Source organism: Cannabis sativa, chromosome 7, assembly GCF_029168945.1.
Source record: "Cannabis sativa cultivar Pink pepper isolate KNU-18-1 chromosome 7, ASM2916894v1, whole genome shotgun sequence".
In the NCBI taxonomy this organism is placed as follows: Eukaryota; Viridiplantae; Streptophyta; class Magnoliopsida; order Rosales; family Cannabaceae; genus Cannabis; species Cannabis sativa.
In genome coordinates this window covers 6,181,332-6,194,330 of record NC_083607.1, presented here as the reverse complement: position 1 = coordinate 6,194,330, position 12,999 = coordinate 6,181,332, and the positions used below count along the sequence as shown (strand labels likewise).

General features: G+C 30.7%; 3 protein-coding genes across 3 annotated transcripts; all 3 read right to left on the bottom strand.

The window, feature by feature from the left end:
* Positions 1-6,509: 6,509 nt before the first annotated feature.
* Positions 6,510-7,839, bottom strand: LOC133039590 (uncharacterized). Its single transcript, XM_061118485.1, has 4 exons — positions 7,692-7,839; positions 7,444-7,619; positions 6,802-7,300; positions 6,510-6,709 (listed from the first exon to the last, which is right to left on the bottom strand). The coding sequence occupies exons 1-4, from the start codon at positions 7,837-7,839 to the stop codon at positions 6,510-6,512; spliced, it is 1,023 nt and encodes a 340-aa protein (XP_060974468.1).
* Positions 7,840-7,908: 69 nt separating this feature from the next.
* On the bottom strand, positions 7,909-9,166 carry LOC133039589 (uncharacterized). Its single transcript, XM_061118484.1, has 4 exons — positions 9,035-9,166; positions 8,592-8,906; positions 8,261-8,494; positions 7,909-8,010 (listed from the first exon to the last, which is right to left on the bottom strand). The coding sequence occupies exons 1-4, from the start codon at positions 9,164-9,166 to the stop codon at positions 7,909-7,911; spliced, it is 783 nt and encodes a 260-aa protein (XP_060974467.1).
* Positions 9,167-9,200: 34 nt separating this feature from the next.
* Positions 9,201-11,246, bottom strand: LOC133029297 (uncharacterized). The gene is made up of 2 exons (XM_061101788.1): positions 10,590-11,246; positions 9,201-9,900 (listed from the first exon to the last, which is right to left on the bottom strand). The coding sequence occupies exons 1-2, from the start codon at positions 10,851-10,853 to the stop codon at positions 9,604-9,606; spliced, it is 561 nt and encodes a 186-aa protein (XP_060957771.1). The 5' UTR covers positions 10,854-11,246; the 3' UTR covers positions 9,201-9,603.
* Positions 11,247-12,999: the final 1,753 nt, after the last annotated feature.

The following is a 12,999-nucleotide window of genomic DNA, read 5'->3' as shown; positions in this document are numbered from 1 at the left end:
ATCCCTTCAAAAAAGTCAAAACAATAATAATAATCATTCTTCACAAAAAACTTACTATTTATAGTTGTAATAGTTTTTTAATTCGATTTTATTATTTATTATTCATTTAAATTTATATCAATTTAATATTTAAATAAAAAAATATTCATATTTAAAGTTTTGTAATTAATGTTAAGAATTATGATGAATTTTAAAATGAATTTAGTAACATATTTTATTATTCTATATTTATTATTTGTTATTAACAATATATATAATTGTGATAGTATACATAATAAAATATTTAGTTACTAAATCCTTTCAAAATAATATATGTTCAGTTGCTAAAGAAAATTATGTAATAAGTTTAATGAACCACAAATTTATATTTACACATAATAATAGTAATATTAATAATTGTAATTATATATAAAAAAATATTAACTAAACAATTATACACAATATATAAGTAACAGATTGACATAATTATGTTATACATAAATATTTTAATGTAATTATTAATAAATTAACCTATTGACCTTCCAATACCACAAAATATTATGTAGAGACTCTTCCACTCTAATTTAATTATTACAATTTGTAAAGTCTTTTCATTTTCCTACCTATCTTTCAAGTTTTTTTTTTTCACATAACATCTCACACTCATCCAATACTTTCTCTATAAATATAATTCATTCTCTACTTGATCTCCTCACACTCCTCTCTCTCCCTTTCAATCTTTTAAAAATCTTTTTCAATTTTTTCTATTTTCATCTTCAAAAACAATGGTAGGAAAACATTAAATGTCATGGCTATGGAGAAGAAATCATCATCAACATTATCATCTCAACAACAAAGACAATGTTTATGAAGAAGAAGTTTAACAATAGTAATAATAATCACTCTCAAGAAAAATATATATGTGTGTGTGTCATGTGCATATATAGTAGTTAATATCTTATAAAAAATACTTTTAGTATTGATCATCATGTTTTTAGCTTATTAGTCAAGTCATTGTTTTAAGAAATCCCTCTCTTATTAGTCAAGTACAGTAGTCATTGTTTTAAGAAAGTTTCATTCACAAACAAGGGAACCTTTGACAAAAAATTAGAAAATTTTCAAGCTAAATTATTAGGCTATCATGTATGTGTGATTTTATTCTATGTGTAATTTTTATATTGTATAATTATGTTTTCTTTTCATTTTTAGAATAAAAAGTGTAATTATATGTTAAGTTGGATGTTTAATTATTATTATTATTATTATTATTATTATTATTATTATTATTATTATTATTAGGATGAAATAATTGATATATGATATATATGTTACATATTAAATTTAATTATATAATTAAAATTATATATTATTCTGAAAATTATTATATCTTTAATTACTTAATCATTGTATATTTCTTTATGATTTTTTAATTAAATTTTTTAAGATAATCATATTATAAACGATTTGTTAATTCACATATCTTTTCATCTCTCTTTATATTTTTATATAATTCATAATTAATATATTAATCTTATATATAAATACTCTCACATTCTAAATAAATAACATATCATATATATATAGATAGATAGATATATAATATTTTTCTTCTTACTTTTTCTATATAAGTAACAAGTAACCTATTTTAACATATTAAATATATACATACCATCAACTTATTTCACCTTTTAAAATAGCACAAATTTAGGCAAACCTATACCAATTATTTTTCATTTTAATTTGACAGTTATATATAAATATATATTATTAAACTAAAATAAAAAAAATAATATTTGTATCATCAAATAATTTCTTATTAATAATAATAGTATCCTTTTACTTTTTAAAACTCACATTATTATTATTATTATTAACATTCTCTAAATATTTTACCATTTTAATAAATACTTAATCTTATATCTATTTATATGGTTTTATCACGAAAAAAAATCCCATTCTAAAATAATAATAAATAATCTCACAATTTTGTGATCAATATTGATTAGTTCTTCATTATTTAGTCTTTTATAAACAAATTAATTGTTTGTATTGAGTATAAATATTGGCATACTTTATGTATAGTAATATTTTAAAAAAAATAACACTTAAAAGTTGGTATTAGTATTAGTAGAAATTTTTTATCATAAAATTTCTAATATGACTATTTAGTAGTGGTGGCCACTCCAAATAGTATGGTAGATGATACAAAATATCGTGGCAATGCCAACTTAGATATATGGGGATTGACAGCGACAATAGCCATAAATGATAGTTAATGGTAGCAGCTATAACGCTGTTGAAATATATAAAAAAAAAATCTCTCAATTTAGTATGATCTACTATAAAATCTTAAAAGTTTAATATAAGATATTGCAGTCTATTAATATTAAGGTAAACACTCTAATAATTTAATAATTAACATACATTTTTTTTTGGGAAAAAAACAGGAATATTCTAAAAATGGAAAAATATTACAACAATACTGTGGGCCGGCCCAATGAACATTTGTACAGCCCAAAATGAAAATATTACAAAAATACCACTTGCCCTTACCTTCAGCCGCACGTCACAAACGGAGAGGATGAATGAAGCTCCATCGATGCAGTCGGCCACGCAACCAGAATGAAACCAGATCGAACGTAAAACAACTGTAAATCCCGTCGAATTTCAATAGGAAACGAACAAATCCAACGATCTAAACAGAAATTTTTTTAAAAAAAAGAGCAGGACAACCGTGGAGAAACTGAATTTCAACATTTGATTTCGGTTTTTATAGTGCAATATCACTCAAACGATCGTCGAAAATTCAGATTGAAGCAATGTAAATCTGTATTGAACAGATCTGGAGCTCCCCCTCAAATCCAAAAAAAAAAAAGGTATGAACTGAATTTTTTTTTCAACAATGATACACGGCATTTTTAGTTGCATTCTGGTTGATTCACTGGTGTGCAACAGGAAATTCATATGGTAAAACCCATAAACAAGAACTGATTCTGATTAAGGAAACAAGGGATACTAATAACTTTTTTTTATTTTTTTTTTGCGTTGGCTTACAGTTGCATTATCGTTTGAAAATGGTTTAGAAATCATGAAGAAGTGTTATATGACAAGTACCAAGAGCTAGCATATATACAAGGTAAGATCTATGTTAATGGTAGCAAATTAGTTTTATAATAGTTGTAAATCGATCTGATTCGAATAAACATGATGAAAAATGACAATGCGTAAGAACTATGTAATTTTGGGGATATAATTGTGGTTTTTCAGTTGGTTTACAGTTGCATAATCATTTAATAATAGTTTCATTACGTTTTTTGCAGGAATTTATTGTGGAAAAGATAGAGGACAGAACAGTTTGAGAAATGGTTAGCTTCCCAAAATTTAAATGAAGTTTCTTAATAGTTTTATTCTCGTTTCTTTGTAGTTTATTAACAACCAAAAAAATGGCAAAATCAGGAATCAGGACAGGAAATACAATGCTTGAACAAAGGAACAGAGATAGAAGTAAGTTTGTACTCTATTTCATAACATAATAAAACCAGTTTTAAAATTCGTTGCCTCGGACTAATAACCATTGCAAAAACACAGGAAAGGAAAGACATTCCATTCCTAGTCTTCTACAATGGAAAATTCGATGATCGAATGAATTATGAAAATTATGAAGCCAGTGGACACTACATTTCTGCCAATTGTAACTATGAAGATTTGCAACAGAAACTCAAAGATGCCCTGGAATGCAACCTAGAAAACACTGTTTTGCAACTGAAATATCAAGTGAAGGAAGGATACCAACCATTGAGGATAAAGGATGATCAAAGCCTGCATTTCTACATACAACTCAAACTGAAAGACCCCGACTTCACAACATACCCAATGTGTGTGAATGTCATCAACAACCCAACAACAACCATCGATGCAACATTCTTTGGAAATGACAATTCATTAATTACACATAGAAGCGCCTTCCAACCAATCGAATACAATGCAGCAACAACAGAAGACTCAACAAATCAACAACATATAATTGAAGCAAGAGTACTGGAATTTGGGGAAGAAAGTTTTGACTTCATGGACTATGCAAAACTTGTGGCAGAGGAAATGGTTGAGCAACTGGAAAACAACGAGAAAAAGGAACCGTAAATCACAGATTATGACGAACTACTAATCACGATCCGCATCATCCGTAAATAGAAGAAGCACAAATATACAAAGACAAAGAAACACCGCAGAGTGTGCTTGGTTTCTATGCAATTAGGAACAACTTCCAATTCGAGTTAAAAAATCATGTGCAAGAACATACAAGATTTGTTGTTTGGATCCAAAATGCAAGTGGGCACTAACAGCATCCAGAAACGGTCCAACAAAGTCATTCATCATTCGAAAGTACGACAGAAAGGTGATACACACTTGTGATCTAAACATCAGATTTGCCGACAAGAGACAAGCTACAACGAAATTGATTGGAAACTACATCAAACCACGGTTCACCAACATAAAAACAACTCAAACGCCACAAGACATCGAGGAGAAATGAAACACAAGTATGGGGTCGAATGAACTACATGAAAGCATGGAGAAGCAAAGAGCACGCGCAAGAAGAATTACGAGGAAAAGCCAACGAATCATACGGAGTTCTGCCGGTTTTTTGCACATGTTGCAAAAAACTAATCCCGAACAATAGTGCACATGGAAACGAGAGAATGACAACGGCTTCAAGTACTTGTTTGTCGCACCGGATGCATCAATAAAAGGATGGAAGAAATGCAAACCTATAATAGTTGTTGACGGAACTTTCCTTAAATCAACATATGGAGGTACACTCTCTCGCTTGTACACGGGATGCAAATGGGCACATTTTTCCACTAGCTTTTTCCGTTGTGGATTCGTAAAACAACAACTCATGGCAATGGTTTTTCACAAAAGTGAGAGAAACATATGGGATTAGAGAGGAACGAAGCTTGATCTCGGATAGACATGAGAGCATAAGTAAGGCGGCTTGTCAAGTATTTCCGTAAATCACACATTGCTATTGTGTATACCACCTGTTAAGCAACCTAAAAGCAACCTTCAAGAAGAATGCAAGCAAGCCGGATAAACCATTCTTCGCCGGCGGCAGCATACACAGAGAGGAAATTTGAATACCATATGAGCGAGTTGGACGGCTTGGACATCCGTGTAAGACCATATTTACAACAAGTTGGATACCACAAATGGTCAAGATACCACTGCAAAAACAACATGTATTCAACTATGACTTCAAACATTGCTGAATCTCTAAATGCAGCAAACTTGGCAGCTAGAGAGCTACCAATCACAACACTGATGGAGTCATTGAGAGCATTGATTCAACAATGGACATACACCAACAGAAAAAGCACAGAAAACAACAACATTTTTAACACCTACAGCAGAAAAGAAATTAGTCGACAACTTTGTGGAATCATTGACAGAAAATGTAATGACATGTTAAATATTTTAGTTGCATTTTAGTTTCTTTATAGTTTGTTTTTCGTTGTTATACATATTAACGGCTTTTACACTTAATCCGCGAGTAAAACCAATAAACGAGACCATGTTCGAAGTCATTGAACTAACCAGTATCATGGGTCATCAACCTCAAGGAGAAAACATGCGGTTGCAACAGATTCCAACTTGATGAGTTACCGTGTGCTCATGCGCTCGTTATAAAAGAGATGAACTTGAATGTTTACAACTACTGTTCGGGTTATTACACCACGCGAACATGGCTTGAAACATACAGCGGCTCAACATATCCGGTACACAATCACACAACTTGGGATGTGCCACAAAACATAAAAGATATCATTGTTCTGCCACCAAACCAAAAAATAAGATCTGGAAGACCAAGGAAACGAAGGTTTTTATCTGAATGGGATACAAAAAAACATAACAGGTGCGACAAATGTGGACAACACGGACACAATCGAAAGACATGCAACAATCAAGCAATAAAATAGATACATATTAAATATTTGAATTGTTTAATTTTGTGTGCAAATTCAAACAGGTTGATCTGTGATGCTCTAAATACATGGGATTTCATTTTTATGAAATTTGAAACAGTTTTTTAATAATTTCAAAATCGTTTTGTTACAGTTGCGACCCTTTGTAAAATATTAAGTACCGGAATGACTTATTCTTTACAGTTTTAAAGGCAGTCAGTCAATAATTGATAAAACATAACTTGAATAAGGGAAAAGAGTTAATGGAATACGAAGAATAAATATACATTCATAGCACTATTTAGGAAAAATGAAAACATAGTTTGTATTTAGTTGGTTAATAGTTTCTCTATAGTTGTGCGACCGTATATAAGAACTTGAACAATTAAAAAAACACACAACTTTGGGAAATACAAACCTATACAATAAAGATATTATAAGGAGTGAATGTCAAATATCCTAAAAGTTTTAAACCAGCTACATAGTTTTAAACACACAACAACACTAAAACTTGTCAAGTAAATAGATTCAACAAATAACATAATAGAGCCACCAAATTAAAAGTTCCTATTTCTTCAATTTAGATGCCTTAGAAGACTTGGTTTGCTTCTCATCCTCGCTGTCAATACTTTCGTCAATTTTCCTTTGTCCGTACGAGTAGAAAAGTGAAGCAAGTCGGGTTCGATAAACTTCGATGTCAAAGTACGGGGACATCCTTTCCGTGTATAAAGAATTCGGCAAAGGCAGCAACATATGCTCCACAATCACTGTTAAAAAACATAGAGAAAAAATAAACAGATTAGAAACTAAAAAACAACATAAAAGAAACTTAAAAGAAACACTCACTTCTTCTCGAGACGCAAGACCACTAAGCTCCACGATTCCGAATGGAGCCGTAGTGGTCGAAACCGAGGCAGAACTTGTGCTCTATTCTTCCGTAACCCAAGTAAATCGAAAAACAAAGGCAGCAACACGGAATAAGCCTTCATCGCATTCCTAGCTGCGGCATTCATCTTCGCGGTTCTCAAAGAATTGTACAGAAATAACGTCCTTTCGTGCACGTCAAGACGCCCAAAAACCCAATGACTTTCCCTTCTTAAATTGATGATGAAAAGCACGTGATCGGCTTCATACCAAGGCTTGGAACAGGGAATGCGCATACCTCGGATGTAATGCGCAATTGGGTGGGCGGCGTGAATGTGTGACATCTTAGTCTTCATTGACTTGGCCTTGTTAAATTTGTGGTACAATGCTTGGATGGAATCATCAAAAAGACAATCAGTGGTTGCGAAATTCAACGTCACAGCGGAAGAATACTTACCTTTTTTCCGAAGGTAATAGAATATGGTGTTCATATGCTGAGAAAAAAAAACAACATAGAAACACAAATGAAAAGGTTTAACAACCGTAAAAAACCGAAATGTAGTATCAAAACTAAAAAACATTTATAAAGAAACTAAAAACAAACTACCATAAGTACAATATAAATTGGAAACTTTACCGAGTCGTTCATAAACATGTCGCATGTGGCCAAATGGTAAAACCAAGTTTTATCCTCAACATAATCAACACCTAGCCTAAAACCCGGGGTAAATTTCTTTGCGCCGTCTTCATAACAATTATAATGCCTACAACAACAAAAAAACGGCAAAAAAATAGCATTAAAACGGGAATAAACTGGAAAAAAAAATAATACAAAAACAGATTTAATAAAAAACGATCACACGGGATGTTTAAGCAATCCTTCACCAATCCAAGAGTCAAATTTTGCCTCAATCTCGGTAGATACGGGATCGGCAAAAGCATCATTAAGAGCATAAAGGCCCTTCACATAAGTCACCATTTTGAAATCCCTATCATCCCCACTCGACCGAGAACCCGAGGACATAAGCTCCATTGGAGTGCTCCCGACATCGACGGACCCGAAATCAACAAATGGAGATTTCAAGGCGGAGCACGCTTCCTCTTATCCAACGAGAGGTGTATCGTAGACAAGTATCCTCGGTTCTTCATCGGTATGAAGGGCATCCGACTTTTCACCAACAACATCTGGATTGGGTGCGGGGACCTAAAAAATAAAGAATGCATTAAAACAGTTGCAAAACATACTAGAAACTAATGAGCAACCAAAAAGAAACCTAGTTTTTTTGAAAACAATTAAAAGTAAACTTACATTGATTTTAGCAACGGCCTCCAAGCGACCAACACAACTTGATCATCATCTATTACAAGCCGGCTCAACCCATCAAAGAAATCGTCCCCCTTCAATCGAGACTCATCGCCCTTCGGCTTCTCAACATCCTTAACATTTTTATCACTCCCTCCAACATCCTCGAAGGATTCACATCGGCGAAGGGACAAGCGGTAACGGCCTTGTCGGCATCATCAGCATCCCCACCAACTTTAACCAACTCACCACCATCGTCGGAGTCGGAATCAATATTTTCTGGATCAGGCAATTGCTTCTCATCATCCTCGGCATCATCATCATCATCATCATCATCAGGATCATCATCAGAATCTTGAGTTACTAATTCATCCGATGACTTTCCCTGTATCAACCAACATAAATGAAACTTAAATAAAACAGTAAAGAAACTATACAAAAAAAAAATAAAAAAACCTAAACAATAAAATAAGAATAAATACCTCGTCAGAAGGACGACGATGAATGGCATTAACCTTCTCTTGGATATCCTTAATTACAGTCATTACGGATTTGAAATTAAAATCAACAAAACACCTCAACGAAATGAAGTCCTCGGCCAATGATGATTGATTCGAACTGAGCATCTCCAGCTTAGATTTCATCCAATCAATATCTGCCGAATCAGACTTCTTTGAAGATGAGCCACCCTCGAAGGATTGCTTCGCTACACCACGTTCATCAATAGATTCATCGAGAAATAGACCGTCAAGTTGAAGCTGCCGCCTCTCTTCATCAGTAGGACGCATGTTTTTTATCTTCAATCGAACAAGATAATTAAACATAATATGAAAAAAAAATTAAAACAATTGGAAAAACCAAAAAACAACAACATATATAAAGGCGAAAAGAAACGGAAAAAAACGGTAAAGAAAGCGTAAAGTACCTTCTCCAAAGGTAAATCAAAAATCTTGCCCTTCAAGTCTCGAAGGGTTGGATTTTTGGTGACGATGGTGTTGCTCCGGTTCGGAATCCCGGGAATAGAAGATGAAACTCTCTTACGTAAAGAGTTCACCATTGCAAGACAACATTCATAAAACCAAACGGTAAAAACCCAAGGACATCCCAATGCCCTATACCAGCCATCATATTGGCCTCCCTTCTCTGCCTTTCTATTTTTCATAATGATCCCATGCTCAATCCTACCTTTGAATGAGTCAATTGTCAATTCAAATGATTCCCTACCCCAACAATACTCATCCCACCGACCGCTATCAACTACATCTAGAACAAACCTAGACACTTCTTTGTCAGGAGTATTGCTAAGAAGAAAACACTGAATGAAATACAAAACAGCCATTTTCAAACCAATAGACTCATCCAAACCCCACCGACTACCCAAAAAAGCATCCTCGATGGCTTTGTTGTCAATAGTTTTTACACCACGGAAACATGTTTCTACCAATTGATTTGTTTCCTGTGAAAACAACAACTTGTTGCAATCACCGAAACAATCTAAACCGAAATAAGGTAAAATTCTTCGGCACTAAACCGTATGCAACGGCCAGCAACCTTAGCCCAAAACTCCTTAGGATTAGGCTGTAAAACTTCCCTTAGTAATAAACTATGAACGACTTGTGGGTGAAAAACAAACTCAGGCATATCCAGAAAATGCCCAAACTGAGTTTGACGAAACAAAGAAAGCAAATTAACAGATAAAGTGTTTTTAATATTATTTATCACAGAATACACACTGGTGCACACACACTTAGATCTGTAAAAATCAGAAGGACTAAATTTACAGTCCCAAACCTGCAACATAACAAAAAAGGGCCAAAATAAATTATAAATCCTGAGTTAAACAAAGATGAAAACCGTAATACAACTACAAACAAACTAAAAACAAACTATCAATGGCAAACAACTACACGAGAAAATAACAAAGAAAGACCTTAAATCGTTTGGAAACATAAAAAACAAGAAACAACTAACCCTAAAAGAAATCGAAAAATGCGTATAAAAAGAACAACAAAACTATATTAAAACAACAAACAAACTAAAAAACATATACAACTATAGAAAAATATAGAGCAAAGATTTGAAAATCGTTTTGAAATCTAAAATATAACAGCAAACAACTAAACCTAATGAAAATCGAAAACACATCAAAACATACCAGTAACAAACTATTAAAAAACTGAAAAGAAACTACCGAAGAATGATTGAAAACACCAAAAACGAAAACAAAACACATAACCTGTAAGCACAAAAAAACACTGAAAATAAAGAAAACAAAATAAAATTAAAGAACAACACCCAGACCAGAATCAAATGAAATGATCAAAAGCAACAATAAATAACTAAAAAATTTAAAAACATAAAACAAAATGCGCAAATGAAACCCTAAAATCACACAAAGCATAATGAACATGAAAACGCCAAAATCTGGGTAAAGCATAAATGGAAGAAAGGGGGAAACGAAAATAAAACGAAAAACCAACCTCAGTCCGATCTTCAGCATGTGTAATAGATTTTTGAAATTTTTTCCCAGAAATTTCTGGAAGCGTGGGCTCCTCCAAGTTCAGCTTCGATTTCTTCGAAGAATGGGGTCTCACACGCTTCGGCATGGGAGCTTCAAAATCAGAATCAAAATCATCATTGATTGGGCGTTTACCCTTGGATTTGTTGGCCAAAGATTTCTTGCCCATTTTTGATTTTTTTTTGAGAACTGGAGAAGGGGATGAAGATGACCGAGTGATTGCCATGGTATAAATAAGATTGAAAAAAAATGAAACAGAGAGGGAAAAACAGTTGCTAAATCGTGGGCTAAGAGGAAGTTGAAAATTCGTGGATGAACCAAAAATAAGAGGGAAAAACGTGATAAATTATGGGTGGTTAATGGAGGTTACTTGAATTCAAAATGAACTTAGAGAACATAAATGAAGAATAGAAAATGAAATGAAAACAAAATGAAAAAAGAGAGGGAAGAGAGTATGATTTGATTGATGATGCATGGGGAGAGAACACGTGTATGCATGGTATGATGAGTAAGTGGTAAATGTGTAATAAAAATAAGTTTGTAAGTATAAATGTAGTAATAGGCGTGTGAGGGTAATTATGTAATAAAGTGTGTAAAAAGGATTTTTCATGTAAAAATTTCTTTTTTTTATATATATATATATATATATATATAATCAATACTAAATAGATTTTAATAACCTATGTAATAGAACTAATATTAATAAATATATTAATAAGTTTTAAAATTTTAACATCATTGTCATGTAGTTTAGTTGATTTTGATACTTACTATTATAAATTTCTTTTAAAAAATTTATAATTTTTATAACACAATAGTATATTTTATATTGCACTCATTCGGTACAAATAAAAAATAATGAATATTATATTACACTCACTCTACATGTCAAATATTAAAAATTGAAAAAAAAAAATCCTTTAAGTTTTTTAACAAATAAGAAAATAATTTTTTTTTTATTTTAAATTGTTAATTTTACTTCAATATATAATACTATTACATATATAAAATAATAAAAAATTATTCCATTTTTTATTTAGAAATAATTGAAAAATAAGAAAAGAATGATTTATAATATTTTACTTATTTAGTAAAAATATTAACAACTACTTAATTAATATATGAATTTCTAAATTAATAAAATAATTATAAATTAAATTTTATTTTTTAATGATTATAACAATCATATGTGACACAATATTTTTATAACAATCTCACGTGTGCTCAACCAACGTTATACGATACTTATCATTTTAGTTACTACAAAACATAAAGACAAATAAATTATGGAAATAATTAGTCACATGAATTATGATTCCCTTTTCATCGTTATAATTTAAGGTAGAAATTTTAAATCTATATAATTTATTAAAACTAATCTCCTTATTAAATATTTCATATAGAAAAATTCTTTTTAATATTTTTTTTTATAAAACCCTCACTTTTTTAGTTTTGGAAAATATATAATATTGTGACAGTTTATTTTACAGTTGTCATCCTACATTCAATTTTATGATAAATGCATTTCGCTGACACCATAAAACAAAATATCAAAACTTTAATAAATAAAGAAAAAGTCCTAAACAATCTTTTAAAAACAACTACATCATCTGTTACAAGTCTAGATTATTAAATTCAAGAGACTGTTATCTTTTTTCTTTATTTTATCATTATGCAATTTTTTTTGTTAATTCCACTATTAAATATTTGTCACAAATTTGTCATCTTTCTGTGTATTATAAAATAATAAATTATGTTTTTAATTTCAACCATTTTACTTGATTTATAATGCACACATTAAAATATTATATTTTAGATTATACCATTGAATAAGTAAAAAAAAAAATTATAAAATATTTATAAAAGTTGAACAACGCGGCTTAGTTTCCTAGTTCAGTATAAATGATAGCATGTCTTTGTAAATTAATAATTTTACCCTCTAAACTTTGTTAACTATTAAATATTACCCCCTCGGTCCCTCTAAATAAAAATGAGAAAGATTTAATATTTTTTTTTATTAAATCTTGAAAAATTGATTTAGATCTTAAAACAAAAATCATTTTGAATAATCAAGAAAATTAAAAAGAAACCAAAATTTTAAAACAAATTAATATAAAATGAATTATTTATTATTAAAAAATCTGTTTAGATATAAAAAAAAAAAGTATATTTTGTAAAAATTAAACTTTTATGGGAACTAATTTGAGTTTATTTTTTTACTCCAAAAATCTAGATTTCTTTAAATAAACATAATATTTTTTTTTTCAATTTAATTTCTACTTTTTTAAAAAATAATTTTATATTTTGTTGGATTTCCAATTATTTTCTTTAATTCTTAGGATATGAATTTGTAACACAAATAAGTTTGGTTT

Bases quoted from the DNA above. Each gene is read 5' to 3' on its own strand.
- LOC133039589 (XM_061118484.1), bottom strand. From the start codon at position 9,166: ATGGTGAACTCTTTACGTAAGAGAGTTTCATCTTCTATTCCCGGGATT. The intron at 8,495-8,591 runs GTATTTATTCTT...TGGTTGATACAG, and splicing joins ATCGTCGTCCTTCTGACGAG to GGAAAGTCATCGGATGAATT. The intron at 8,011-8,260 runs GTGATAAAAATG...TTTATTTTTTAG, and splicing joins CTTCGAGGATGTTGGAGGGA to GTCCCCGCACCCAATCCAGA.
- LOC133029297 (XM_061101788.1), bottom strand. From the start codon at position 10,853: ATGGCAATCACTCGGTCATCTTCATCCCCTTCTCCAGTTCTCAAAAAA. The intron at 9,901-10,589 runs GTTGGTTTTTCG...GTTATGTTGCAG, and splicing joins ATGCTGAAGATCGGACTGAG to GTTTGGGACTGTAAATTTAG.
- LOC133039590 (XM_061118485.1), bottom strand. From the start codon at position 7,839: ATGGAGCTTATGTCCTCGGGTTCTCGGTCGAGTGGGGATGATAGGGAT. The intron at 7,620-7,691 runs GTGAAGGATTGC...TTTTTTTTCCAG, and splicing joins AAAATTTGACTCTTGGATTG to TTTATTCCCGTTTTAATGCT. The intron at 6,710-6,801 runs GTCTCGAGAAGA...GTTTTTTAACAG, and splicing joins GTGGAGCTTAGTGGTCTTGC to TGATTGTGGAGCATATGTTG.